At 31.7% G+C, this 26,622-nt stretch overlaps 1 protein-coding gene across 2 annotated transcripts; it reads left to right on the top strand.

The window, feature by feature from the left end:
• The first annotated feature begins 210 nt into the window (after positions 1-210).
• On the top strand, positions 211-25,826 carry LOC148612638 (uncharacterized). Of its 2 annotated transcripts, XM_088594291.1 has the most exons (8): positions 211-355; positions 11,196-11,323; positions 13,314-13,584; positions 14,346-14,502; positions 17,207-17,500; positions 18,857-18,995; positions 22,168-22,190; positions 23,343-23,430. In XM_088594291.1, the coding sequence occupies exons 2-8, from the start codon at positions 11,205-11,207 to the stop codon at positions 23,345-23,347; spliced, it is 1,008 nt and encodes a 335-aa protein (XP_088450417.1). In that variant the 5' UTR covers positions 211-355; positions 11,196-11,204; the 3' UTR covers positions 23,348-23,430. The 2 variants fall into 2 exon arrangements, with proteins under 2 accessions (XP_088450417.1, XP_088450416.1); XM_088594290.1 differs by lacking the exon at positions 22,168-22,190 and having other exon boundaries at positions 23,343-25,826.
• The last annotated feature ends 796 nt before the right edge of the window (positions 25,827-26,622 follow it).

The following is a 26,622-nucleotide window of genomic DNA, read 5'->3' as shown; positions in this document are numbered from 1 at the left end:
AAAGTTTTGGATTACGTCTTATGTAATGTATCACGGACTATATCATACTGTATTTATCAGGGGCTTATACACTCCTGATTATATATGATCCCTCAATGTATTTTCATATTTTACAAATAATTATAATTTGCAAGGGCTGGATATTGGACCGTTTCTGCTTTCCTTTGTTATTTATTTTGCAGTCTGGTTATAGGATAAACTCGTGATATTACCCGCTATTTCTCACTGAAATTCAAATCAGAGTCAGACGGACAAGCAGCATTTATAGACCTATAGTTCTGATGACTGATGAAATTTTATCACGAGCACTGAGACACATATGAACGGATTGATCTAGTTGCTTGATATACCCTGAGTGTGTATTATAACACTGTTTTCCATGTCAGGTCTTTGTCCCTGGATTACATTCTATTGATTACCGCTATAACCTTGGTTCCCTTGATCACTCTTTGATAAGAATGTAAATATTAGTAAACAACACTAACTGCACAAAAGGGGGGTTAATTTTAAGGCAGTGACTGTTGCACGTGCTATTTTGCCGGACCTCATTAAAGTATACTGATTAATGACGATATGCTGTTAATATACAATATATATTCTTTAAAATTGTATATACAAGCTTCTTACTGACTATATGTATATAAGGTATATTGAGTACATTTCAATTTCTATGGCAAGCCAAAGTGGACAAAAATCAATATTTTGTAATATTAGAAAATGAATTTCTAATATTACAAAATCATTTTTTAATATTAGAAAAGATTTTTTAATATTAGAAATTCAATTTGTAATATTAAAAATTCATTTTCTAATATTACAAATTACTGATTTAGTAATATTATAAAATATCGCACATTTTTGTAATATTACAAATTATATTTGTAGTATTAGAAAATGAATTTGTAATACTAGAAAATGAAAATGAATTCGTAATATTAGAAAATGAATTTTTTATATTACAAAAGGAATTTGTAATATTAGAAAATCAGTCACATTTTTTTAATATTACAAAATGATTCTCTAATATTAAAAAATCGTAACTGAATACGAAAACCCATTTTCTAGTATTAGAAAATCAATTTCTTATATTAAAAAAGTGTTTTGTGATATTAGAAATCTAATTTGTAATATTAAAAAAAATCATTATTTAATATTAGAAAACACTTATTTTCTGTTCTTTGTTGTGTATATCTGTTTTCCATGTCTGGTCTTTGTCCCTGGATTGCATTCTTTTGATTACCGGTATAACCTTGGTTCCCTTCCTTACTCTTTCTAATATTACAATTTCATTTCTAATATTAAAAACTCATTTTCTAATATTACAAATTCCCGATTTAGTAATATTATAAAATATCATACATTTTGTAATATTACAAATTGAATATGTAATATTAGAAAATTAGTCACATTTTTTAAAATTACAAAATGATTTTCTAATATTAAAAAATCGTCATTAAATACGACGAATCCATTTTCTAATATTAGAAAAGCAATTTCTAAAATTCAAAAATATTTCTTTAATATTAGAAATTCAATTGAATTTTTAATATTCAAAAATGATTTTTTATTATTAAAATGGTATTTTGTGATATAAGAAATCCAATTTGTAATATTGGAAAATAAATTTGTAATATTAAAAAATCATTTTTGTCCACTTTGACTTGCCATAAATTTCTTTATATGATTTTAAAAGAAGTATAACTTTTTTAAGCAGAAATCAGATCATCCTATATAAATATTATAAATACATGTATGTAAACTAAACTTGTGACGAAAATATGCAGGTAATCTAGAAAAGACCATAAAGTGCAGTTCATGCTTGGAATGGCAGCATTTTTCTTATACACCTATATGTATTAAGCAAATTCCCAAAGCACAATATACTGGTTCTGTATCAACTGCAAATGAAGTATTCTTTTAAGCTATGTAATATTAATATGGGGTAGGCATTGCCTATATCAGCGAACACCGTGAGCTTTACCATACATGTACCGTCTGTGCGAGACTTGTAAAAATGAAAATGGACATTATAAAGAGGGGGGTTCAACCTGGATAAAATTTTTGCTTCACAAGCGCAATATTTTTATTTATATTTAACCAGCAAAGAAGATCAATATTTCTATTTGCAAATCTGTCTTGTTAATTAATGTTTTTTTTTTTCAATAAATGAATAACTTGAACAATTTTTTTCCCCAAAGTTCCAAGCACAAACCCCACTTTCCCCTCGCTCTCAAAATGGTCAATAACTAAATAGCACTTCACAATACCTTACATTTTTTTATTGCTTGAGTGCATTTTTACCAACATCCATTTCAGTTTTGGCCTGTCAGATCAATCTGTACAGATACTGGAAATATTACAGTTCTCCACGGACGGTGGGAATATTTTACTCATATCATGTGACGTAAACAAAATTCAGACGACAGCTGCAAAATTCCAAACAAGAAAATGATTGCCTTTCCTATCTTAGAAAAGTTACGCTTCGATTTTGATAATATAATTGGAGTTATGTTCTTTTTCCGAGGCAGGTTAGGCTCTTGACAACAGCAACAGTGGAGATACACGTACGTACATCCACATGTTTTCCGAAGTTTTTATAAACATTACGTTCATTTCTTTTAATAAGTAAAACAAATAAGAAAAAGACTTGAAAACTATCAGAAAAGATGAATTTGTATTTACTGTAACGTAATCTTAACCTATATTTTTTTATTTGTTTGATTGAAGGAAATGATGAATTTTCTCTGTAAGGACAGTCGCTTTTTGTTACTTCCGGGACATGATTTTTTATTTTTGTTAGTATATTGGGGAACCGTAAGGGAAATTTAGAAAGTACACGTAATAACAGTAGAGCTCACACTACTTCGCGGGGCTCACTACAATTTTAACTTAAAACATTTTCAACTGCAGTTCTATTTTGATACAAGGATATCTGTAACAAATTTAAACATTTGGAATTCTTATTGTATTTTAATTTTTGTGTAAAATTTTATCCATTTTTATGTCACTAATAGTGTTAGCGACTTCTTGCACTCCTAATTTCTGTATTTATATTCGCATTTCATTTGCATTATACGCCACAAAATCCAGCAGATCTTCGCCGTGTTCACCGCCAAAGCGTTATAGTTCTAGATTCATACGAGATGAAAATGTACCTCTTAAATATCATACACGTGTGTTCTACGTGTGTAATTTGCTTGAATGAGAACGGGAAGTTTACATGAAATGATCAATTAGCTTTGAACATTACCAAGTTTCCGATTCAGGCAGTGAGGCTGGTCACAAGACTTTACAGGTCATATGCATTCGCACGCCCCGATATTTTTGAATATTCATTGCCAGCTGCTTCTGGTTCAAAAACTGGCTCTCTGTCAATATCAAAAGCGACCCAAAGATCGCTACAACATACCTTTTTAAAAACATATCATACATATGTCTATGCATGTTTTTTGCTTGTATTAGAATGGGAAGTTTACATTAAAAGATAAAATGATCGGTTAGCATTGAATTTATGTAATAATACCCAGTTTCCGATTCAAACACAGGCGTTTGTTACAATTGATTATATAAAGGTCATATATATTATCAGTACACCGATATCTATATATAGCCATTCAGGTCATAACATTTACGAAAGAGTACGCAATAATATCAAGGGAACCAAGATTTTTGCAGAAGAAGTACCCAACTTTAGAACATATTGCATTTGTACCATTTCAGATGTTGTTTGACTGAATATTTGATGATTAGTGACTTTGAAGACTTCAGTCTTTGATTATTCCTAACTTTCCTACCCCTGGTATGTTACATGCTGGGGGTTGTCTTGTTTGTTTGTTGGGGTTTAATATCCAAGCAGCAATATTTCAGCTATATTCAGACGATGGGGTTGTCAGGCCATAATATGGTAAACTGACCATAGGAAGCTAAATTGTCAGATGTCGTATAATATAAATTCCGGCCTGTTCGCGGTTCCAGTGGGAACCTTTCAGGTGGCAATTAAAATTTGTCAACCACATTATCCTTGCGACTCATTCCTTTTTCATTTCATCATCTAGATATAGCTGAAATATTGCTGCTCAGGCATTAAAGCCACAACAATCAGTCATCCAATCTTAAATTCAACTTATTAAAAATTTATAATTTTATGTAAAGAAATCTGTGTCAATATTTAAATATTAGAATTTCTATTTTACTTTAATTTATGTGTAAAATTTTAGAAATTTTTATGCAAATTTTCAACATATTTAACCATTTTTATGACAAAGAGTCTTTAAATTTCCAATGATTAGAATTCCTATTATACTAATTTATGTGTAAATTTTTTAACACTTTTCGTTCAAAATTTTATGAATCTTTATAAAAATTCATTCTATGTCACATTTCCAATTTTATTACCACTTTTATGTTTTTAAAGTTTTGTATGTATGAAGTCTTGTATTTTTGTTAAATATTGACGGCAAAATTGCCAAATAACATTATATAAGCTATTTTGCCAGATCTGGCAAAATAGCTAAATGATCTGAAATAAGCTATATTCCTGGATCAGGCAAAACAGTCTCGGAGGCCATTGTGCTGGATCCAGCAAAATAGCGAAATGATATGAAATAAGCTGTTTTACTGGATCTGGCAAAATAGCCACGGCCTAATTTTAACCCTTACTATGCCAAAGAGCCTATAAATAGGCTTTTCATACTCCTGTATGTTGCCAAGAGCCTACATGTATCTTAGCAACTGTTGTCTACACAATCAGCAAGTCGATTGTTCAGCAAAAATGTCATTGACGTTACAGTTCTGAATGTGATGATGCTTGGGGTGCTTCACAGAGTAGACTATACATATTAAAACAGCGCCAGAAAAGTTCTTTGCAAATTTTGTTTTTATTTCTACTCATCATTATCTATTGGTCAAATATTCACATTTAATTTACTTCTCTTTGTTTTTACCTTCAGTGCAATCTACTTAAATTAACATTTATTTTTCATGTATTTCCTAAGAAGTAACGAAAAAAAAAACCCAAAAACGCAAAACATAAAAAAAACTAATGATAAGTTTTGAACTATATAAACATATAATTTCAATAATATATTATGTACATGTATTTATTATTGATAAAATCGCAAATATTGCACAATGATTTCACTCAAAGTTGACTTCGATTGCACGGAACATTTTGTTAGCTAAACATATAATTATGAAAATTAATCTTCTCACATGAACTAGTGCCAAGTATTGACTAATTAGAGAAAAGAGAACATTGACATGAAGGTTATTTATTTTCTTGAGATTTTACAAAATTTTTTAGGATTCCTTTCAATGTCCCGAATAATAAGCTTAATTCATAAAGTTTAAGATCAAAAACGATATTTTGAGAGAATTTGTACTATGCAAGATTCATCCCCTCCCGCTAACAAGAAATAAAATAGCAAATCAATACATGTGATTATCTCAAAATTATATTATTAACTTTATAACTGCTAACATAAACAAACCATTTAACCAAATACAACATTGTAAGCTACATCATATAGAAAGAAAAAGAAACTGCTCCTATTTTTCGAGCTTCGAAACGAAGAAGGTGTCATTTCATGCATAGTTCCATTAGTTTGGATACATGGGAGTAATGAGTCAACTCTCTCATAGGATATGTAATCAAATAATTAGGTTGTTTATCTTTATAGTACGAACGTTTTTACTCCTATTTCAACAACCAAATGAAAAACTAGGACTGGTTATGTGGTCTATAACTGTTTCCGAATAAGAAGTATACTGAATTTGGTGGGTTTTGTTTTAGTTACATGTCTATACATTTGTAAGTTATGAAATTGGAAATTGATAATGACAAAGTTATGATGAAAATAGTGGGGAAGGTTGTGTTCTTAAAACATTAAAGTGTTAAATTTTACCTGTAAAAGTCAATAATTACTTAAAATACTATTAATAATTATCAGGGAAAATTAATGAATTTGGTCAACTTCTAACTGTTAATTTTAATATTTCAAACTCATTACATGTAATACAAAATTTATCATTTTAAGGAAGTTTCTTTAATCTTTTAATTGGTAGTAATTTCATATATTTAAACAAACAGACAGACACAATGATTAACAGCTTACAGGGGTATAGTTTATGAAACTGAAAATATTCATATTTCTTTCTTAAGACATACATACATTCATTTAGTCATCATTTTATTAGCTATTGCCATCACTTGGCATCCATAGTTGTCATTAACAATTTTTCAAAACTCTTTTCCTCTGAAACTACTAGACCAATCAGAACCAAACTTGATATAGATGTCCTTTAGGGTATTCTGCATGGAACTGATGTGGGGATTTTAGATCTGTTAAAAAAAATATGGCCACTGTTACTAAAAATAGAACATAGGGTTAGACAGAAGTTTTTTGTACATATATCTCCAAAATCATTAGCCAAATTCTGACAAGGATAAAGTGTTTAGCATGGTGTGATATATTTTTAGTGTTACTTCTTCCAAAAAATCTCCTCCTCTGAAACTACTAGACCCATTAGTACCAAACTTTTATTTTTTTTTCTAAGTCTAACATACATATTAGAATTACAATCTACATACAAATGATACAATCAATTTACCAGTACTATTGTATTATTGTTAATAAATATAAATATATTGTAGTTGGGTTTTTTACAATAATATACATGTAGAATAGAATTTAGAGAAAATTGAAAAGAAAGAAAAAATATCAAATCAGAGTGTTTTATAGTTTGCACTGTTAATCCTGTTAATACTACAGATATTCAAGTGAACAAATATCTAGTTGTATACATAATTCCTTATTTTGTTTTCTTTAACTATGATCATGTTTTTATGGATTCCATAGAATCTCAAATGTGTGTTGATGCTTAGTTTTAGCAGCAGTGATCCTTTCAAGTTCATACATATACTGCAATTTCTTAATTCAAGCTTGTGTAGAGAGATCTTTAGAAAAGCATCTGCTGTTGTAAATATACATGTATTGTTTTATACAAAGAAAAATCAAATTTACTTGATCTTTCTTTTGAAGTTTAGAGACATCTCTAAAAATTAAATTACATTTACTTAGAGGCAAATTTCTTATACATGTACCACCAGACAAAACCAGTTGTTAATGTCTTGTAACATGTTTTTAGTATGTTCACAACTCCATAATATATGTTCTATTGTTTCATCATCTTCTGTACAAAAAACACAAAAAGAGCTATCAACAATCTTGATCTAAAAACTGATAGTTGCAATTCTAAATTTGGTACATGTATGAATGTTCTTTAGGGTATTCTGCATAGATCTGATTTGATCTGTGAAAAAACATGGCCACTGTTGCTAAAAATAGAACAAAAGGGTCAGAAGTTTTCCCATATATCTCCAAAACCGATAGGTTTTGCCAAATTCTTTCAATTGCCAAAATTATCCTTACTACAGTGTATAAAAGAGTAATCAAGGGAACAGAGGTTATAGGCTAGCAGTAATCAAAAGAATGTAATCTAGGGACAAAGACCAGATATACAAAACAGATATACAAAAAAAAAATAATGACTTGAGAGCTGAAAGAAGAGGTCATGAGTTTCTGCTGCCCAAAAAAGTTAATTTCTCAGCCCTTGCCAGAGCAGAATTAATCAATAGTGCTCAATGTTGCCTGGAATAAAAATAAGAATGATATCTGTCATCACCATTTCTATGTCGACCTCCTGTATTGACAACTTTCGTTTTAGGCCAAACTGAGGCTAAAAATTGGGAAAAAAAAAATCCTCATTTTTTCAAACGAGTGATCCTTCAGGGGACTCCTGACCCCCTACTCATGCCTGTAATATCACCAGGTACAGGCTGTGGGATGAATGTGCTTTGGTTCCTGTTTTGCTCCTGTTGAACCCCACATTTAGCAAAAAATGGCCTGAAATGGACAAAAATAACCATTTTCGAGTGACAGACCCAATTTGCTGCCCACCCACTCTCCCACCACCTCCTCACCCCATCCACCCCACCCTGCGATCACCCATCTTTAACTTATAAATAACAATCATAGTATGCAAAATATCGAAATCTAGACTTTTTTTCAGAAATACTCAGCAAATCAAGGGTTAATAAATGCATTGGATTTCACAAACACTCAATAACAAATCATCCTTCATGAACCTTTTAAGAATGATTTTATTGCAGTGCTCATCTTAAGCCACTACCCCGAAGCCCAGGGCTAGTAAAAATTAATTCGGGCTAGTTGTTGAGAATTTTGAAGGAAAGGACTGTTTTTGCTTGTTTGTCTAAAAAGACCTAGTTTGAATGTAAAAATAGTAACATTGTCTTTATTTTCAGTAAATAAAAAATGCATGCTGCCATTCTCCCTTAATTTATCTTTGATTTGGCTCATCACTCATCAAAATCCACTAGTGGTTTTTATCAATCTAATTGAAAGCTTATCTCGCAGCTCCCGGTTTCCTGTTATGTCGCATATAACAGAAAACCGGGAGAAAACTGCGAGATCGGCTTTTAATTAAATTGTGGTTTTTATAAACACCCTTTTCAAAGTTTCCCTATTTTCAACAGAGAAATTTGAGAAAATTGGCTAATTAACAGCCAAATAGAAACAACAGTGTTCTATGTAGATTATTACAAGTGGCTCCCTCTATATTTATTCTCATGAACTAATTTTTTGTCTTCTCCTGTGAAACAAGTTCATGCCGAAAATTTTAGAAAAAAAATGTCAACAGGTTAATGATATTTTGTGCTCAAAAAGGAGTTGTCATGCAACGATTTTCATTGAGGAATACAAATTTGGTGTGCAGATTGGAGAGAATTGCATATGTCTTTAAAACAATGAGATCTGCTCTCTGACCAGTATATTCTCTGGTTATACAAATTAGTTGAGGTATACTTACACTCAGTGCTTTTGGATTCCCATTTCCTGTTACATGTACCCATGGCAAGTAAATGCAATTCAATTAATTGTGTTATGATCTGAGAGAAACAATAAAAACATTCTTGCAATAATAAAGTGGAGCCCACTTGATCATTTTAGACTGAACAAAGTGAACATAAGGAAAAAATCTGAATGTTGCAAATAAGAACATGGATTGGAATTAGGTCACATTCTCAACCCTAATATTTTTTTCCTGGTTTTGAAAAATGAAGACTAGAATTTCCGGAAAAAATCATATCTTGGTTCAACATTGTTCCAACAGTAAAGTGGGCACAGAGGGTTAAGTATCAGTCCAAATAAAGTTCAAACACTACTTGCTGTAGAAATGATTCATGGTTTAGAAAAACCTGCTGAATAAATAATACTTTTTTGGTCTACAAGTGCTTAATTTTTTTGTAACAATATTGTTCTTTATGTATTTAGATCTGTTTTTTTAGAGAACTATACATTCATTTCCCTTTAAAATGAAACAAATCAAGAGCAATAACTTGCAAAATGCCATTTTCATACACAGTCTTTATAATTTGCATCTCACTAGTGCAACTACTGTATGACAAACAAAATCTGGTTATGTGATCTGTTTCTGAATTAGAATTGAAAGTGAATACAATAGGTTTTTCACATGCATCTGATTTTTTATATCCAGCCACAAGAAGTCTGTCTGTCCCTCCCCTCAACAGTTTCTAGATGATTACTTGAGAAGATATTGAAGGATGTTTTTCAAACTTTGTAAAGTCATTTAGTATCATTAAATATAGATCAAGTTTGAGTTTTAGTTGAATGGATTATTTACACAAAAGTTATGGCAATTTGAAGTTTTTTTTTTATCGCAAAAAATGTTTGTCGACATAGTGGGGTATCTTTTAATGTTCCATTAGATGACCTATTTTTTGCTCACCTGGCACCAGCACCACAAAATTTGAAAAATGCTGAAGTCTAAGAATATTCTTTACCTCCTTGGGCACTCTAATCAAAATGGTTGATATTAATGACGTCACAAAGATTAAGACTTTTCTCAGACTTCAGTAATTTTTAAGTTTGATGATGCTGGGGTCTGGCCTAAAGCCATATGAGCTATTGTCATCGTCCAGCGTTGTCTCTCGTCCTTTACTTTCTTCTCTTCTGAAACCACTCTGTCGAAGATACATGTAACCAAACTTTGTCACCACTGTCCTCATTTAGGGTATCTACTTTGAAATTGTTTCAATGAATTATTTAGGTCAAGCATGGCCGCCATTGCCATTTGTAGACCACAGAGGTCAAGTCACCAATATCTACATATATTTCTACAAAAACTATAAGCAATATTGGAAAATGAATGTGACCTTCCTCCTTCAGCTTAGAGAGCTCTACCAATGACTTGGGTCAAAATTGTATGATGACTACCTGATAGAGTTATTCCCATTGTAAGGCAAAAAAAAAGACATTTTTTGCAGTTTTTAGCCAATTTCTTAGAACTATATTAGACAGATAAAAACTTTTAATTGGTTAAATGATCCTTGAAAGGCTACAAAAGTCTTCATTGATTTGAAGTTGCAGGAAGACACCTTACTAAAGTTATTGCCCATGAAAGGCGAAAAATGAACCAGATGAGTGTTTCAGACTCCTGGTTATAAAGACTGCTACTTAAATTATGATTAGAACACTGTGCTTACAAATGTACTTATTACTTCGGAAAACTAAATAACAAAACACAGATCAACAGATCTAAATGTGGGTTCAATTTAGGCTAATTATAACTCACAAATTTTCCATTGACTTTGGACTTGATACCTACTTTATAAAACTGCAGTTGTGAGCAATATAAGTGAATGATTTACATATATATTCTTCAGTTTAAAGTATTTCTCCACTCAAGATGGTAAAATTGAGTTTTTCAACATGCAAGCTTTAGTGAACATGTTAAAACCTTGATTTTACCACAGAGAGTGGTAAAGAATTGACTGTAGGAGAATCTGTTTCTCCCATGACATCTGTAAAAAATTAGGAAATTTTAAAATGGCGGAAAAAGTCATGCAGAAATTAAATCATCACCTGGTGATTAAAAAGTTGCATGCATTTTAACAGCCGCCTTTGAATGGAATAAATGTATGTCCATCCTGAACATAGTATTCACTTTTATTACTTGGTGTAAAAGAATGAATGGAAAGTAGATAAATTTTGCTATTAAATCTTCCTTCAATACTATGTTAAAAAATTTTAAATGAATTTATAATGCGTATGCAAATTTGAAAATTTTAAATAATATTTTCTTCTTATTACGTTTAGGTCTGAGGTATGGAAAGAAATGTGTGCTGGTACTATAACACCAAGAATGGATGTCGAAATGGAGACTTCTGTTCATTCAGACATACAAAGATGGAGAAATCATCAATGCCAAAATGTAGATATTACAGGTACTTTTGTAAATGTAAAATGTATGTATGTCTTGACTTAATAAGTTACTTAATCCTCACACAATGTGTATGGTAGCAAAACTTAAGAGGGTGTCAATTGAAGATCCAGGCAGTCAAATTTTGTTTTCAAAACAAAAATGCTTTTCCGGTAATGATACACCTACATGTACCTCAGGATATAATACATATCGTGATACAAGGATGACAATACGTTACACAACAGCATGTTGTTCTATATATTTTCTTCAATTTGGAATAAAAGAAATTCTACAGGTTTGAAAATGATGTTGAAGCCAGGTTTCATACTTTGAGGCTATTACTTTGATCTTAACAAAGATAAATGGATTTTTCCTCACAAGACATCCTACTTTACTTTTTGCATAGTAATTAGCTTAGGCGGGCCGCATTATAGTGATCAGTCTGTCTGTCCGTCTGTCCGTAACAAATTTGTGTCCGTTCGATATCAAGAGAACTGTAATGATTTCATACTTTATACTTAACATGTATAATAACCAACACTAGAGGGTGTGTCATAATGTGTGTACAACTTCCTAGGTCAAAGGTCAAGGTCAAAAACTTTGGTTTCAGTTGACAACCCCATATCCTTTGGTAAAGATCATGTCTGCTCTATATCTTGAGAACTGTTATGATTTCAAAGTTTATACTTGACATGTATATTAACCAACACCAGAGGGTATGTCATAATGTTAGTAACTTCCTAGGTCAAAGGTCTGTCTGTCTATCGTACTGTCCATCCGTCCATTCTTAACAAATTGTGTTCGCTCTATTTCTTGAGAACCGTTGACAGCAGGGAGCACAGAGGTGGCTCCCATCTTAGTGATATCTAGTTTCATCTATTGTTGGAAAAAAGGTTGTATTTGGAGCCAAATTGTATCGTATCAAAACCTCAGTCAAATGTATCATATTGTGACCAAAAGTATCGGGATACATCGATATCACGATGAATTATTTCATCCTTACATTTTCATACATTTGAAGTCACAAACTCATGTTTTCAAAAAAAAAATTGATGTTGTTTTGTAATTTACTGAAATTATAAAAATAAATTAACTACATAGAATGATAGAAAGCACTTCAAAATTTAAAATAAAGGAAAATAAATCTTTTATCTGTTCATGATTGAGTTGATGTGTTAGGGAACTTTGAACATACATGTATATTCTGAGTCATCCACTTTTGATACAGAATAATCCTGGCAGTTTTTCCTGTCAGTTTCATCATAATTAGCATAGTAACATTACATTGGAACAAATAATTTGGTGGTTATTAAATTTTCTCTGTGCCATTATTAACATAGGATATGTCTGGTTTCTACATGGATAGTCTCTTATCCTGTCCTCGTATAGTTCTAAGCTTTCAAGAGTGGAAGATCCTGGGTTTTTCCAGATTTCAAATCAATTGTTCACTTGAAGAAAATAAAAATTCCACAATAAAGTATCAGTTAATTAGGGCTGAAGGTCCAGGATCTATGTAAATAAAATTTCAAGGAATCTACATGTAAGTAAGAAAATGAGGGTCCTTGACCTTGGGCCACCATTAATTTAAACTCTGAGAATATTAAAATAAATCCTGCTGTGGTCAGTTTAGATGTATTCATAATTGCATATCAGATTCTTTCTTACCTCATAAATGTACTCAATATAACTATCCAATATCTTTACAGCTTCAATACTTGCTAACAACCCCAGTTGCAACCTTCATTGTGCTGTTAAATATCTTTGAAATTAGTGAGACATTTTAGGGGACAGACAGTGAAGATTTGATTTGAATTTCATTGATTTGTGTGTAACAAGCCATTGAAAATGTCTCACCATCTTACATTGTACAGTATAAACAAAGTGTTCTAGGTGTAAACATGTACATGCTTTGAATGGGAAAAATAAGTTCATTATTAGTTGATTGCAGGTAATTGAGGAATGTAAGTAGTTAATTAATTATTCAGTCGTATATAACTACATTTCCATTCCAGAGGTCCTGACACTTGTCTGTATGAAGACCAATGTTTCTTCCGTCATGACAATGACTCTAGTTCCAACCCTCCAGAATCATCAACTGGTGGTCCAAAAATAGAAAATATAAATGCAACATCTGTCAAAGCCAAAACTGTGAAGGACAACTGTATAGGTATGTTAGAAGCTGGTGGTGAAATGGCTGGAGCAGTTGGTGGCAGCTCTGATGGGAAGCAGAAAAATATTCAAAGAAAATCTCCGAAAAATAAAGAAAAATATCTCTCAGTTAAGGTAATCTTCTATAGCTTCAATGTTTACAAACTCTCAGAGTAGGACAAAAAAGAACTCAGAAATGGGAAGGGGCATATAAACACTGATGAATCCAGAGAATGGTATTGGAGGATGTCACGACATTTCCCAGGACAAGTAGAACCACACCTTTCAGTGTTACAATATACATGTAGCTTGATAGAATGTGTGCCTGATATTTTTATTGACATTGCTTTGATGTGTAGATAAATATAAGGTGTGTGAAGTTGTTTCTATCTATTGATCAACACAAAACAGCTTGAGCATATAAGATAAATAAAAGATAAATACATGTTTTTAGCAGGATTGGGTCAGTAAAGCATTGCCTTATTTTCCTTGGGCTTAGATGTACATGTACACATGTGATCAGACACTGTGCACTTGTATATACAGGCCTTTCTCAAAATCTGTTTTAAAGTGGTTTAAAATGTTATACTAGTTTCAAAAGATCAATTAAATGCTACTAAAAGATATTTTCTTGGTTCTTAAAGCATTTCTTTTTTTCTATTTTATTGCCCAAAAAGTGATGATGTTCTTTTAACATGGCATTAAAAATGTGCAATATGAGACACCCTCTAAAGATAGAAAAGAGGACCTCAGAACCTCAGATTTTTTAAAATTGCTTTAATGTTGTTTTTTTTTTTTTTTTAAGTAATTGTCTATTAAATGATGTAGATTTATACAAAGTTAACTTTGATTTCTGAGCACTACTTTTAATTTCTCTCTATTCTATTACATTACAGTTGAACAACAAAGTTAAAGATGACAGCACACCAATTAAATCAGCCAAACAGAAAATAGTCAGTGAGGGAGGAGACAGAAATAATAACGCTGTGGAGGATCTTGGGGAGGGGGTCGAGGAAATTGACACAAACAAGGAGAATAAAACAATTATGTGTGGTAATTATATGTATATATTCCATGTTCAAACTATAACCTTGGTATTAGGCCTAAAAAATGTCAGTTCTCTGCTACCCTACCTACCTTAGTTTTTGTTGTGCCTACCCTAAAATTTTATGACTGTTTAGCTCAAGCACTGTTTAAATCGAGATTATTTCCCAATTAACTCTGATATTTAAAATGTTCGTGAAAAAAAAAATTCCTACCTACTTACCCTATTTTTTTTCTTGCTGGTTGCAGGAAACAAGACTTTTACAATGTATTGTTATTTATTTATTTATTTATTTATTTATTTATTTTTGCCTTATCCATGTTTGGCACTTGTCAAATGACATTAGCCAGAGAAAAAAAAATCATCTGTTTAATCCTACCAAAGGCTGCTCTTGTCTGCCAAAAATTGTTGTGAGAAACTTCAAAATCTCCATATTCCAATATTTTTTTGACATTTTCAAAAAAAAAAATATTAAATAGAACAGTTAGTCCACTGATGAATTATCTTTGTCAATTTATCAAAATAACCTTCATAGTAATAGTCCCAGATTTTATACCTCTTGACCTTTGTCCTTTGTGAATTATTTAATTGTTTACAATTTAATTTGATTTTCTAGATTATGAATTTGCTTCCATCTTCTCTTCATTGAGGGAAATAAAATTTAAGCAAGCAACCATGTTCTCTCTTGTTTTCTTTTACTCCTGTATAATATCAGAATAAAACTGCTTGTTTTTTGGCCAAGGCTGCAATCAGTATTCCATCATGCACATTTCTTTACCATTTGTGCTTATTTTTAGACTTAGGGAATTTCCTTTATATTTGTTTGCCAATTTTCCTACAATAAATGTCACATAGCATTTTGAAGAGTGTAAACAACAGTTGTCCAATTTCATTTATCCTTGCATTTCAAAGTGTTTTCAACACTTCGTTATGAAATAAATGTTGAGGATTGGATTGAATGTATTATTTTAGAGGTAAACACGATTTCGTGACTTCAGCAGTGGGATGATTCAAATACACATACATGAACACATGACACAGAGACGATCAATAAACATAAGGCAAATATTTTTCACGTGAAATTCATGCTAATCGAGCTTCACATGAAATTCATGTGAAATTCACTAAACACAAATTTTGTGTGAACATTTCGGGTAAATTTCACATGAAGGCTCCATTCACTTGAATTTCACATGAACTCTGTCACTTAATTTATTTGCTCAACTCAGATGAAAATCATGTGAAATAATTTTGCCTGTGTAATTTAGTTTCTGAATATCATGTGGTTTATTAGGACTGTCAAGATGTGTATGTGGCCAGGTTTATGTTAATGTTATGAGTTTTGATTGGATTCGGTGAATATTTACATCTGATGAACACCTCCCATGAAAATTTATTTCAAGGTGACTAATTAAATTAATTGAATATTGTGAATCTATGATTGGCTTAAGTCGTAGATTAGTTAGAGTTTGTCTATTATGGTGGGTTAACCCCATAATATTAAGCCTCCGATAAAAAATCAAAACAAACAGTTGAACATTTTTTGCTTCTGTACAATTTTGTAGTTTGGATATTTCATAAATTTCGAAAAATTTATTATGATTGTAAATGCTGAGTTACCTGAGGAATGCATGAATGACGAGGGTCATTGACTGCCATTATTGTTTTAGTTTAAACTTGTTCCAGTGTGAAGGTGTACATTTAATTATCATTTGACTTCGGTAAGGAATTCATCCTACATAGCAGACCATTAATCAGTTCTGTTAATTCTGTTGTTGGTATAGAATCAATGTTAAAATTTTTATTTAAATTTGAATGCATCCAAGGATTTTTAGGGTGTACAGTCAATTACAATGGCGATCTTATATAAGGAATATTATACCATACATGTATATGGAATGTTGAACTGATTTGAATATGTTAGTAAACACCCCTTGACCTGACCTTAATGACATATGATCCACATGTGCAAGACCTTGTTCTTTATTACAAAAAAATCAGAATTTGTGATTGCATTGGATGTAGGTTACACCATAAACAGGTTAAACCACTTTATTATATAGATACATGTAGCAGTGTTTTATCAAATATTCCCAATGAAAAAATTTCTATAATTCACACTGTGAAATAAATTCGGTAATTTCACTCTCAGACTTTCTCCTGCCAAAACGCCACAACTTAGATATTAATCCGCCAATCGCAGAATTTAAAATTCTTGACAATTTTTTGTTATACAATGTATCAAATAATTTACAAAATTAAAATGATTTTTTTTATTTGAAAATGTGACTAAAATGAAAAGTGCATTTTATTAAAATATAAGACGACAAAACTGAAAATTTTCTGTCTGGTGAGTTATATTGTTTGATTGATTGATTGACTTTGTTTAACATTCCAAGACAGGTGTTTCAGGCAGTTCAAGAAAAGTATATTTGACCAATTTGGAAGACTCTGCTTGGATACAAATTATTAAGTCTTCATTGTTACTCTGCCCATATCGTACCACAACACCCCCACCCCCACCCCCCACCCCCCCAACCCCCCTCAGCAACTGTTGGATGCACATAAGCTCGCGAAATCTATATGTATGTAGCTTTGTTTAATTTCATATTGACGACAAAATATTTATAGTCATAACAGTTGATTAATTATCAAATAGTAGTAATAGCTATTTAATATATGAATTTATCATCTTTTTAAATGTTTTTGAAGGTGAATGTGGCATAGTGCTAAAGGATGTTGACCCTCCATCAAATGAAGATGATAGCTTCCAGGATGAGCTAGAAAAACATTACAAGGAGATGTTCCTGAAACTTGACAAGAGTCATTTGTCTTTTTTGGATAAAGACCCCAGGTTCAAGTTACCAACCTCTTGTGGTGTCTGTGGGCGAGATTTTGTAAGAGTGAAATCTTTATTAGCACACATTACAGATAAAGTGAAGTCGAAGAAAAATGATTGGAAAATGCATGATGAGTTCTTGGAGGCCTTCCTAATGGCTTTTTGGGGTAAACTTTTGTATGCCTGGCTTATTTACCTAAGATATCTAATTTGTCTTTTTACTGTTTTTTTTTTTTTTATATAACAGCTCATAGTTATTGATTAAAACTGCTCTTGTTGTATTGCATACATTTAATAGTAGTTGCAATTGAAAGCAAATAATTTCATGTTTTTATATGTAATTGTATTTAAGATTTATGTAGGAATAAAACAATACTCCAAGGTACCGAAAAAATGATGATATTTTTTCCATTTTTGGTACAAGGTGCAACTTGCCGCTTAAATTACACATGCTTGGGACTGGAAGTCATTATTTTTAGAAGTACACTGTGAGAAATCTTCAATGTAGAGGCTGGAATTTATTTCATTAACAAAATAGCACCTCACATGGCAAGGCTGAGCTGGGTTCTGATCAAATAAAGATAAAAGACCCCCCTGCTACCTTTCGATTACATGTTTGGAAGTACTTTGGATATAAATTGATTACAGGGGATAAAACAATACAATGAAAATCCATAAGTATAGTAAAAATCACAAAATGTTAAAATGTATTGAATCATATCGAAAGTAATACACAATGTAGTATGGTTTGGAAGTAAAACGAGTCTTGTAGTATCGTGAGGTCACTGTATAGTTTCAGCCCTAGTCTGCTGCTTAAATAGACAACAAGTGATTTATGCTTATCTTTTACACAAACATACAATCTAATTGACTTCAGTACAAAAGGCTGCGAGACAACATTGAAAAATAGGTTTTGTAGAAATTTAATGCTAAAAAAAGGAATTAGTGATAAAGTATGAACATTTTCTTTTCCACGTCATAACATCATAAGAACTATGTATATAGCCAGTCAAACATTATCTCATAATATAAAGCATTTAAAAATTCTTGGGAAACAAACACTGCAGGGATTGAGATCTGTTAAAATGAATGAAGCTACTTATCATTAAAAAATCGGTTAATGGTGAATTCCCTTTGCATGATTTTTAAACAGAACCCTTGAAATATGACCATGAATTCAAATTCCTTGACTTCTTGTCCAAATAATAACCTGTTATATGACTTGTAATGGTATGAAAGTGATATACATGTAGCTGATTCTTTAATTGTAAACTTTTTGAGATTACATTTACTGACATACTGTGAAAGTACTATTGTTTGTTGGGTACCAATTTTTCAGGGGTTTTTGAGGGTAGGCCAAACCACGAAATTTGGTTCCCATTGAATAGAATATTTCCATTGATGTATACACTGAAAACCTCAAAACAGCATATTCAAGAATCCACAACCTTGTGTTTTTTCCTGAATCCACAAATTAAAATACTTTGATAGTAAAATACTGGTGTTTTAATGATATATTTTAGAGAGAGACCTTGGCTTGTCTGATGAAAAGGAGATGTTAGACTCCTTGTTGTTACACCTTGTTGAATCCTATGAAGGAGAAGATTCTGATCTGGATTCTGATGATGATAGTGACACCGATGGCATTAATGCTTTGTTTGGGTAAGTTGTGTTTACTGGTTAGAGTGATAGTTTTTTTGGCTCAGTTGTTTGAAGTGTTTATCTGCTAGCCAAAAGTTATCCTTTCTATAGGTATAGTATATTATATTCATATTATTCAGTGGATAACTATTTATCCTATGTATAAAATTTTGAACAACTTGGTCCTGATGTTGATGTTTTGTTTGGGATAAGTTATGTCTCTGTATTAGGGTGTTAGATTTTAGATGTTAAGGCTTTGTGGGCGTAATTGAAGATGAGGCTTTGTTTGAGAATGGTATGTCTGATTATAAAGGTGCTAGATTTTTGGTTTTGGATAAGTTATGTTCCCTTGTATAAGTTATTGATTCTTATTTGTTTCTTATATTAAGTGGTTAAAACTTTAATGAACATTCTGATGTTTTGGTTAGTAAAGGTCTAGCTGCAAAAAAATTGGTTGGATAAATAAAGTTTTATAACATTTTTATTACTCAGATCAAAATATCGGCCAACATAGCAAAATAATTTTGATATTGCTGCAAACATAATCATATCCCATGATAAATATGCAAGACTTTCCTCCACTAATTCTATCCTGACTATCAAATTGATTTGTTCCTTAAGGACGTGGACCTAAGGTAAGGGACACAAATCCTACAAATCATTGGAATGTTTTTGTTTTACATTTTATATCAATCTCATGTAAGTATCAAAGTAACTTGGATTTATTTCATTCTGTTTCAAAGGAAAGCTTGAAAGACTTTGGTGAAATTGAATATCTATCTGTCTATTTTCATATTTCTGCATATTAATTGAGTTTCACAGAAGCGTTTAGATCAAAAACGGTGTTGTCAGTCATGTAGTATATTGTTCATTTCAAAATGTTCCATTACCTGGCTAGCTATGATATGTTCCATTACTTTACGGAGTATTCATGTAAAGGATATTTGGCAGTAGTTAATAGCATCATGTTTGTCTCCTTTTTTTAAATGCTGGACAGACATTTGCATGTTTCCAGTCTGTAGGTATGGTGTGAGTGTATTGAATTTTGGAAAAAAATGAGTGATTGGTTTACGAATATATTCTTTTCCTTAAGTATTCTGCCACATACCTGATCTGGTCCAGTGGCCTTGTTTGGATTGATGCTGTCTGCGTTTTCTGCACTTTTTTTTGTTATGCTTTTACCAAATGAGTTTGTTTTTGGTATGTGGCCTTATTATGAAGAGTTGCAGATTAAGTTGTATTTTGTTGAATCATTTTTACAGAAGTTATGGCTATTGGACTTCGAAAATTTCAGTGAATTTACAGTTGTCCACACTTTTTTTTGTTATGCTTTTACCAATTAATTTTATCTTTTGTATGTTGTCTTAGTATGAAAAGTTACAGGTTAAGTTCAACTTTGGTTAAGGTTGGTAGATTTTCATGGAAGTTATGGCCCTTGGACTTTGAAAATTTCAGTGAATTTCAAGTTTTCCACATTTTTATTTTCGTGGGGTACATTGGAATGCTATTCTTTTATTTTGTTATTTCTTGAAAGTCTTTTATGATGTTATTGCAGTTACATGTACCTTCATGAAATTGATGTATGTTTCTTGGAGGTTTCTTATTCTTTTCAGAGATATTGAGCATTCAATGAATACAATGTTATGGCCTGTTTTCCCAGTAGGTTTCATTACTTTCAGTTTATTTTTTATGTTTGGCGCATTTGCAAGTATGAGGTCAAGTGTTCTAGTACCTCGTGTTGATTTACATTTATATCTACATTCTGTTCAAATGAATGGTCATTTATTAGGTTTGTAAGTGTTTCATGCTGTTTTATATCTGGCTTGCCTGGTAATTCTGCTGGTATTTGCCAGTCAATGTGACCTAAATTAAAATCTCCCCTAACTATAATGGTGGATTTTTAATTTCCTTCTATTCTGTTCAGTGCTTCAATTAGCTGTTCTAATGATGTGTCGGTGAATGGTCGGTAGTAGCAACCTAGAATCAGTTTTCCGTATTTTACTCAGAGTTGGAAATAGTAGCCTGCCCGCCAGCCCGAGACTGGCTATTTTTTGGCAGGGCTGGCTAGTTTTAGCAAAAATCTATATAGCCATATAGTAAATATATTGAAAAATTGTATTCAGGACTGGCTAGAATTTGAGTGAGTTTCCGACCCTGGTTTACTATATTAACTTTGGGCCATTCACTTTCATAATTTGTTTGGAGCTCTTTTATTTCATCAGATATGATGTCTTTTGATATTGCTATTGGTACACCACTGTGACTTTGGTTTTTGTCATTTGGTGCTCTGTCTCACTAATATACAGTGTAATCTGATATGGAAAATAATCATATGAAGATGTTTCATTGTCTAGCCAAGTTTATGTTCCCAGTATTATATGTTTTTACAGAATGTCATATTTCCTCTAATTCCAGCTTTTTGTTTCTAATTGACTGAAAATTTATGTTCAGAACGGGTAGTGGTGTGTTTTTATGTCATTTTGCCTAGATTGTGGTTTTGTTTTTTAGGCGAGGAGGCTGCCTTTGGTTCACCAGGAATCATACATTTACATGAGTGATCACTAAGTGACATGTATTAATTTGATGTTTCTATAGTCAACATACATGTACTAAGAATTGATGAAAAATTTAATGCAGGCCCATGAGATATTAAATGAGTCCATGCATGCATACTGTTCCGAATTTACTCCTTGACAGTTAATGTGGAAACAAGTATTGCAGGAGTCACAACATAGAGCTTTTTGTTTTCACATTACAGCTTTTCTGCATGACCCACATGGCCATCTTGGTGTACATGGACCTGGATTTATCTCTGTATCTTTTGATATAAGGATGAGATACGTAAATAAATACATGTATTTATTTGTTGGTAGTATGTTTCTGTATTTTAGTTTATCAAGAGCCACTCTCATACTGTTGTAATAGTTTGATATTGCCTGTCTTTGATTTTTGACACTGGGTTTGTCAGTACAACTACCTGATAAATTATAAATTCTCACACTGATAAACAGAGTAATCAACAGATGTATTGTCTGGTAAAACTTCATCTTTGTGGTGAGTTTTTAATCTGCAATGTGTGTATGACACTGGTTGTGTAAGTGCAAATCAAATTTACTGGGATAATCTGTTACTCGTACCCTGGGCTCCTCAGTGTCACAGGTATTGAGAAAGATAGCCTGTTAGTATGTTACAGAAGGAAGACAGCAAGACAGTCTTGTGAGTAAGGAGTTTGATGACCAGAAGTGTTGAAATTGGATGTTTACATGTTGTCAATGAATTTTTTGTTGTTTTTTTTCTGCTTGGAGTTTCTTTTCTAGTTAGTACTGTTAACTCTTAAGGATGGTTATTTGATGAATTTCTGCCTATTATATAAGAATGTAATGCAATCATATCGCTGATTTCAAGAGTTATGTCCCTTACCCTTTGTCAACCTCCTTAAATCCTGTCTCAATCTAATATTTACCAATTTGATGGCTGTTGTTTTCAATTTGAGAAAAAATTGTCATTTCAAATTGTTCCTTAGATAAGGCACCATTATAAACATTCTGGTCTAACACTCATCAGATCTCTGGTTTGCTTGAACAGCAGGCCAAATGAATAAATATGTGTGGTTCTGGTCACCTCTTTTTAAGATAGGGTCCGTAGGTCCGGGTTCTTTTTTTTTTTTTTTTTCTAACAAATCAAGATGTTGGCTTAAAACGTTGCTAAATTCTGCAAAATGAATGCATAAGTGTTCAATATAAACATTTATTACAATTGATGACAAGACAGTCATCATAAACAGGAATAAAACTTCAAAGGCTTTAAATTTACACCTTTCTGAAGTTTCAGTTCTCTTTATGGCTGCAGCTATAGTTGGTTTTTTATTTTATTTGACAAAATAAGTCTAGGATGGGTAGTAAAAACCAAGTTTGGTAGGGCAACTGGAACAACACATATTTTTTTTTATTTAGCATCATCTTGGAAGGTCTTCAGTTCAACCTTCTGGACAATAGGGTATGTAAGTCTTGTCACATGAGTCAGTTGTTTCACGAGAATGGGTCGTAGTCTACCATTCAAATGCATGGAGATTCGTCATTAACATACATTGAGTTCAATATTAAAAGCAAAATATCTTTTTGTGTCAAAATACTGATAGAAAATGAAAAATATCTAGTTCTACAGGATAAAAAAGTTCAGAAAAGCATTAAGTAGAAGATTTTGCATGGTAATATAGCGTTTCTATATTCCAAAGGTAACCAATAAAATGTAGATCGGTCTTTAGATTTCAATAAGTTTTACATTGGAAATTCCAGAAGGGAAACTGAAACTAGAACAAGACTTATAAATCCTATTCCTCCCAGAATACTTGTATTACATTTTCCACAGGCTGATGGCACTTGGTAAAATTCTACAGGAAGGTGGTCTACATGTAGGCCCTGGTTACCATGATGATGACGATTCTGGTGATAGTTGTACGTTTGGTATGGATGACGATGATATCTATGAGTTAGCCTGCCAGGGTATAAAGCCTTGGGATCCAGAAGTTCATGATGCTCTGGCAATTCTGAATGGTGAAGATGATTATTACTAAAGTTCATCCTTATGCCAAAAATGAAAATCTATCCTAGAATTTCATCCCATTCTATTCAATTTTTTCACTTTCACTCTCCTAGAAAAATTATTTGCTTTTTTTCCCAATTTAGGTCAATTTCTTTCAATTTCGACAGCATTTTTCACTTAAATTGATAAAAAATTTGAAAAAAAAAAATCATTTAGAAAAAATGTTAGATGGCATCTTGGAAATTTTTATGATGACCCTTACTGTAATCACTGCATAAGAATTCAATTTCTTGTTCATTGTTTGTGAATTAATAATGTCATTGTATATTGCATCTTGCATGCCAAGTGTTTTATATTGGAATCAATATTCAATATCTGCTCTTCAATTTCTGAAGGTGATGAGTTCCTTTGTGTTGCATATACTTTATAACAATATAATTTTTTGGCTAGCATAGAGTCCTTTGCTAAGATGCATGTGTTAATCTGACAGTAAATGTTAGTTTATTGAATAAAACTTAAGTAAACATACAGATGCTACTTTTATTATGAGTTGTTTTAATTATTTCTCCATTTTTCAGTATGCGAGCTTTAGCGACAATAGGCTTTTAAAGGAGAAACGGTTTTTCCTTCAATGATATCTGTAGAAACCTTGGAAAATTATAAATGATAGAAAAACTCTACAAAAATGTATTTAACCACCCCTGGTGGTTTTACATGCAAGTCACATGCATTTTAAATTACCAGCATAGAATGGAAGAAAAAAAGAGTGAATTTTTTGTAGGTGAATAATAAGACATTTGAAACTCTGTTGCAGTAAGGCAGTAATTAGGATTTCCAAAGTACATCACATTGCAAGTTGCCTATTAAGTATAAGTTTGTTGATTCTTTAAGATATATATGTAAATAGCAGACTGTTCGAATGGTGCTGAGTTGATGCTTGATTTGTATAGAAATGATGATCCAAGTGTTTATTTATATAACAAATTGCTACTTTCTTTATGTGTTAAGTGCCTTTCTGTGTAAGAATCAGGCAATGGGTGGCACATCATTTTCCCCAATTTAGTAATTTTTGTCGAAAATATATTCAGTACATCTAGAAAACAACCAAAAAGCTATTTTAGTTTATTCTAAGGCATCTGTGACATATATATTTTTTGGTTGCTTATATAGGGAAATAGTGCAGGAAAATTTCCCCGCCATTTTTCTGTAGTGCATTTCAACTACATTTGACCTAGTGAAGTAAACTTTGAAGGCAAATTTTATTTTTCCTTCATGTGTCGCATCTTATGTACATTTTGCCTGATTCTTAGACGGAGAAGTACTTGAAAATGTTATGTTGTTCAAATTGAATATGTGAAGAGTTTTGTTTGAATGTAATATTTTGTGGGCTTTTTCCCCCAATCTTTTTGATATTGTCAGAAATTGTTAAACTGCTCACCATGCATTTAATACATAGCAATCTCATTTAGTTACCTTATGTGTTCAAAATAACAGTATTACATGTATATATCAATGTTTTTTTCTGTTCTTTATTTTTTACTACATGTGATAGGAAATATTGTTGACTTTTGTCATTTTGTCAAAGTAGAATTTTCTGGTTTGATTTTTTCTACCAATATTATAAGAATTTTGTGTGGTTTCTAAACTATATGCTGTAATGTCAAATGTTAAGACTGTTAACCGATTTCTCAGCTGTTTATTTTTTTCTATTTTATGAGCCCAGTTGCTCATTTGCTTTTGTTACTTTGTATGTATTATTTTAGTTAATTCATGTTGAGTTTGTCTGTTTTCCATGTCTGGTCATGATTAATCTTTCAGTAGAAGAAAATACATCTTGGCAATGCTAGATACATTGTTGGTTACAACTCATTCTATTTTTATTGTTAAAAAAGTGTCAATGTCTTCACTATCCTTTAAAATGAGTAATTAAAAGTACATGTATGTCCATTTAATAATCAGGAACCTTGTGATACTCCTAGAAATTTATGAAGCTTATTGTATATCACTAAATGCATTCAGGAAGTTTAGAAAACACTCCTGACATAAATTTTATCATTGTATCTGGGGCTCAGTAAAGGGATACAAACTTTATAAAGTGTATCTCACTGACTATAAGGTCTGCCTGTTCTTTCATGGATCAGTAATTGAATAATACATATCTTCCATTTATGCTTTTTTTTTTGCACATTATGCTAGTGCTAATATATTAATTTCATGAATGACAGAATTGAATCTAATGGGTTTTTTTTGTACTTCACAATAATTGTTTATTAAGTGCAATTATTTGCACAATTAAAATGTTATTTGCAGTTTATGTGTCATTATTTTTCTGTTCTTTTGCCAAATAAGCAGTCTTAATGCCTACATTTTCCTAATTCAAATGCATGTCAAAGTTTTTTTTTTGTGAAAAATAAACAAAAATTACTATTTACCATTTTGAAATTAACTGTAACAAGCCACAGCAGAATCATTTTGCTAAATAAGTCATGGGGAATGAAATTGAAACATTTTTGTTTTTGCAATTAGAGTAGACATTTTCTGGTAAATCTGGTAGCTGCCTACTCTTGTGTCTAATGTTACTTGGATACTTGAAATATTAATATGGTGAAGAGAAAATGTTTACACCCTACAAAATTTGTTGGAACAAAAAAGTGGCATACAACAGTACGCTTCATGACAAAACAATTCGCAACATAACAAAACCAGAAGAAATCCTCAAAAGGTTTCAAAAGGTCATGTGTCTACAAGTCCTTCTAGTAAATGTAGGAAATACTGAAGTTCCATATCTACAAAATATGTTGGTCAAAATATTGGTGTAGTATGCTCCTATAGAAGGGAGGTAATCCAGCAAATGATGTAGTATGCTCCTATAGAAGGGTGGTAACCCAGTAAATGATGTAGTATGCTCCTATAGAAGGGTGGTAATCCAGTAAATGATATAGTATGCTCCTATAGAAGGGTGGTAATCCAGTAAATGATATAGTATGCTCCTATAGAAGGGTGATAATCCAGCAATCTTATTTCATGGTACTGAAAATAGTGGTACTATATTTCAAGAAGATCCATTCTCTTACAGTAAAAATCTCAAAATCCATCCTAGCCTTTC

Source organism: Perna viridis, chromosome 7 (assembly GCF_037379345.1).
Source record: "Perna viridis isolate PV_CMFRI_1.1 ecotype Kerala chromosome 7, ASM3737934v1, whole genome shotgun sequence".
NCBI lineage: Eukaryota > Metazoa > Mollusca > Bivalvia > Mytilida > Mytilidae > Perna > Perna viridis.
This window is presented reverse-complemented; position numbering and strand designations above follow the sequence as displayed.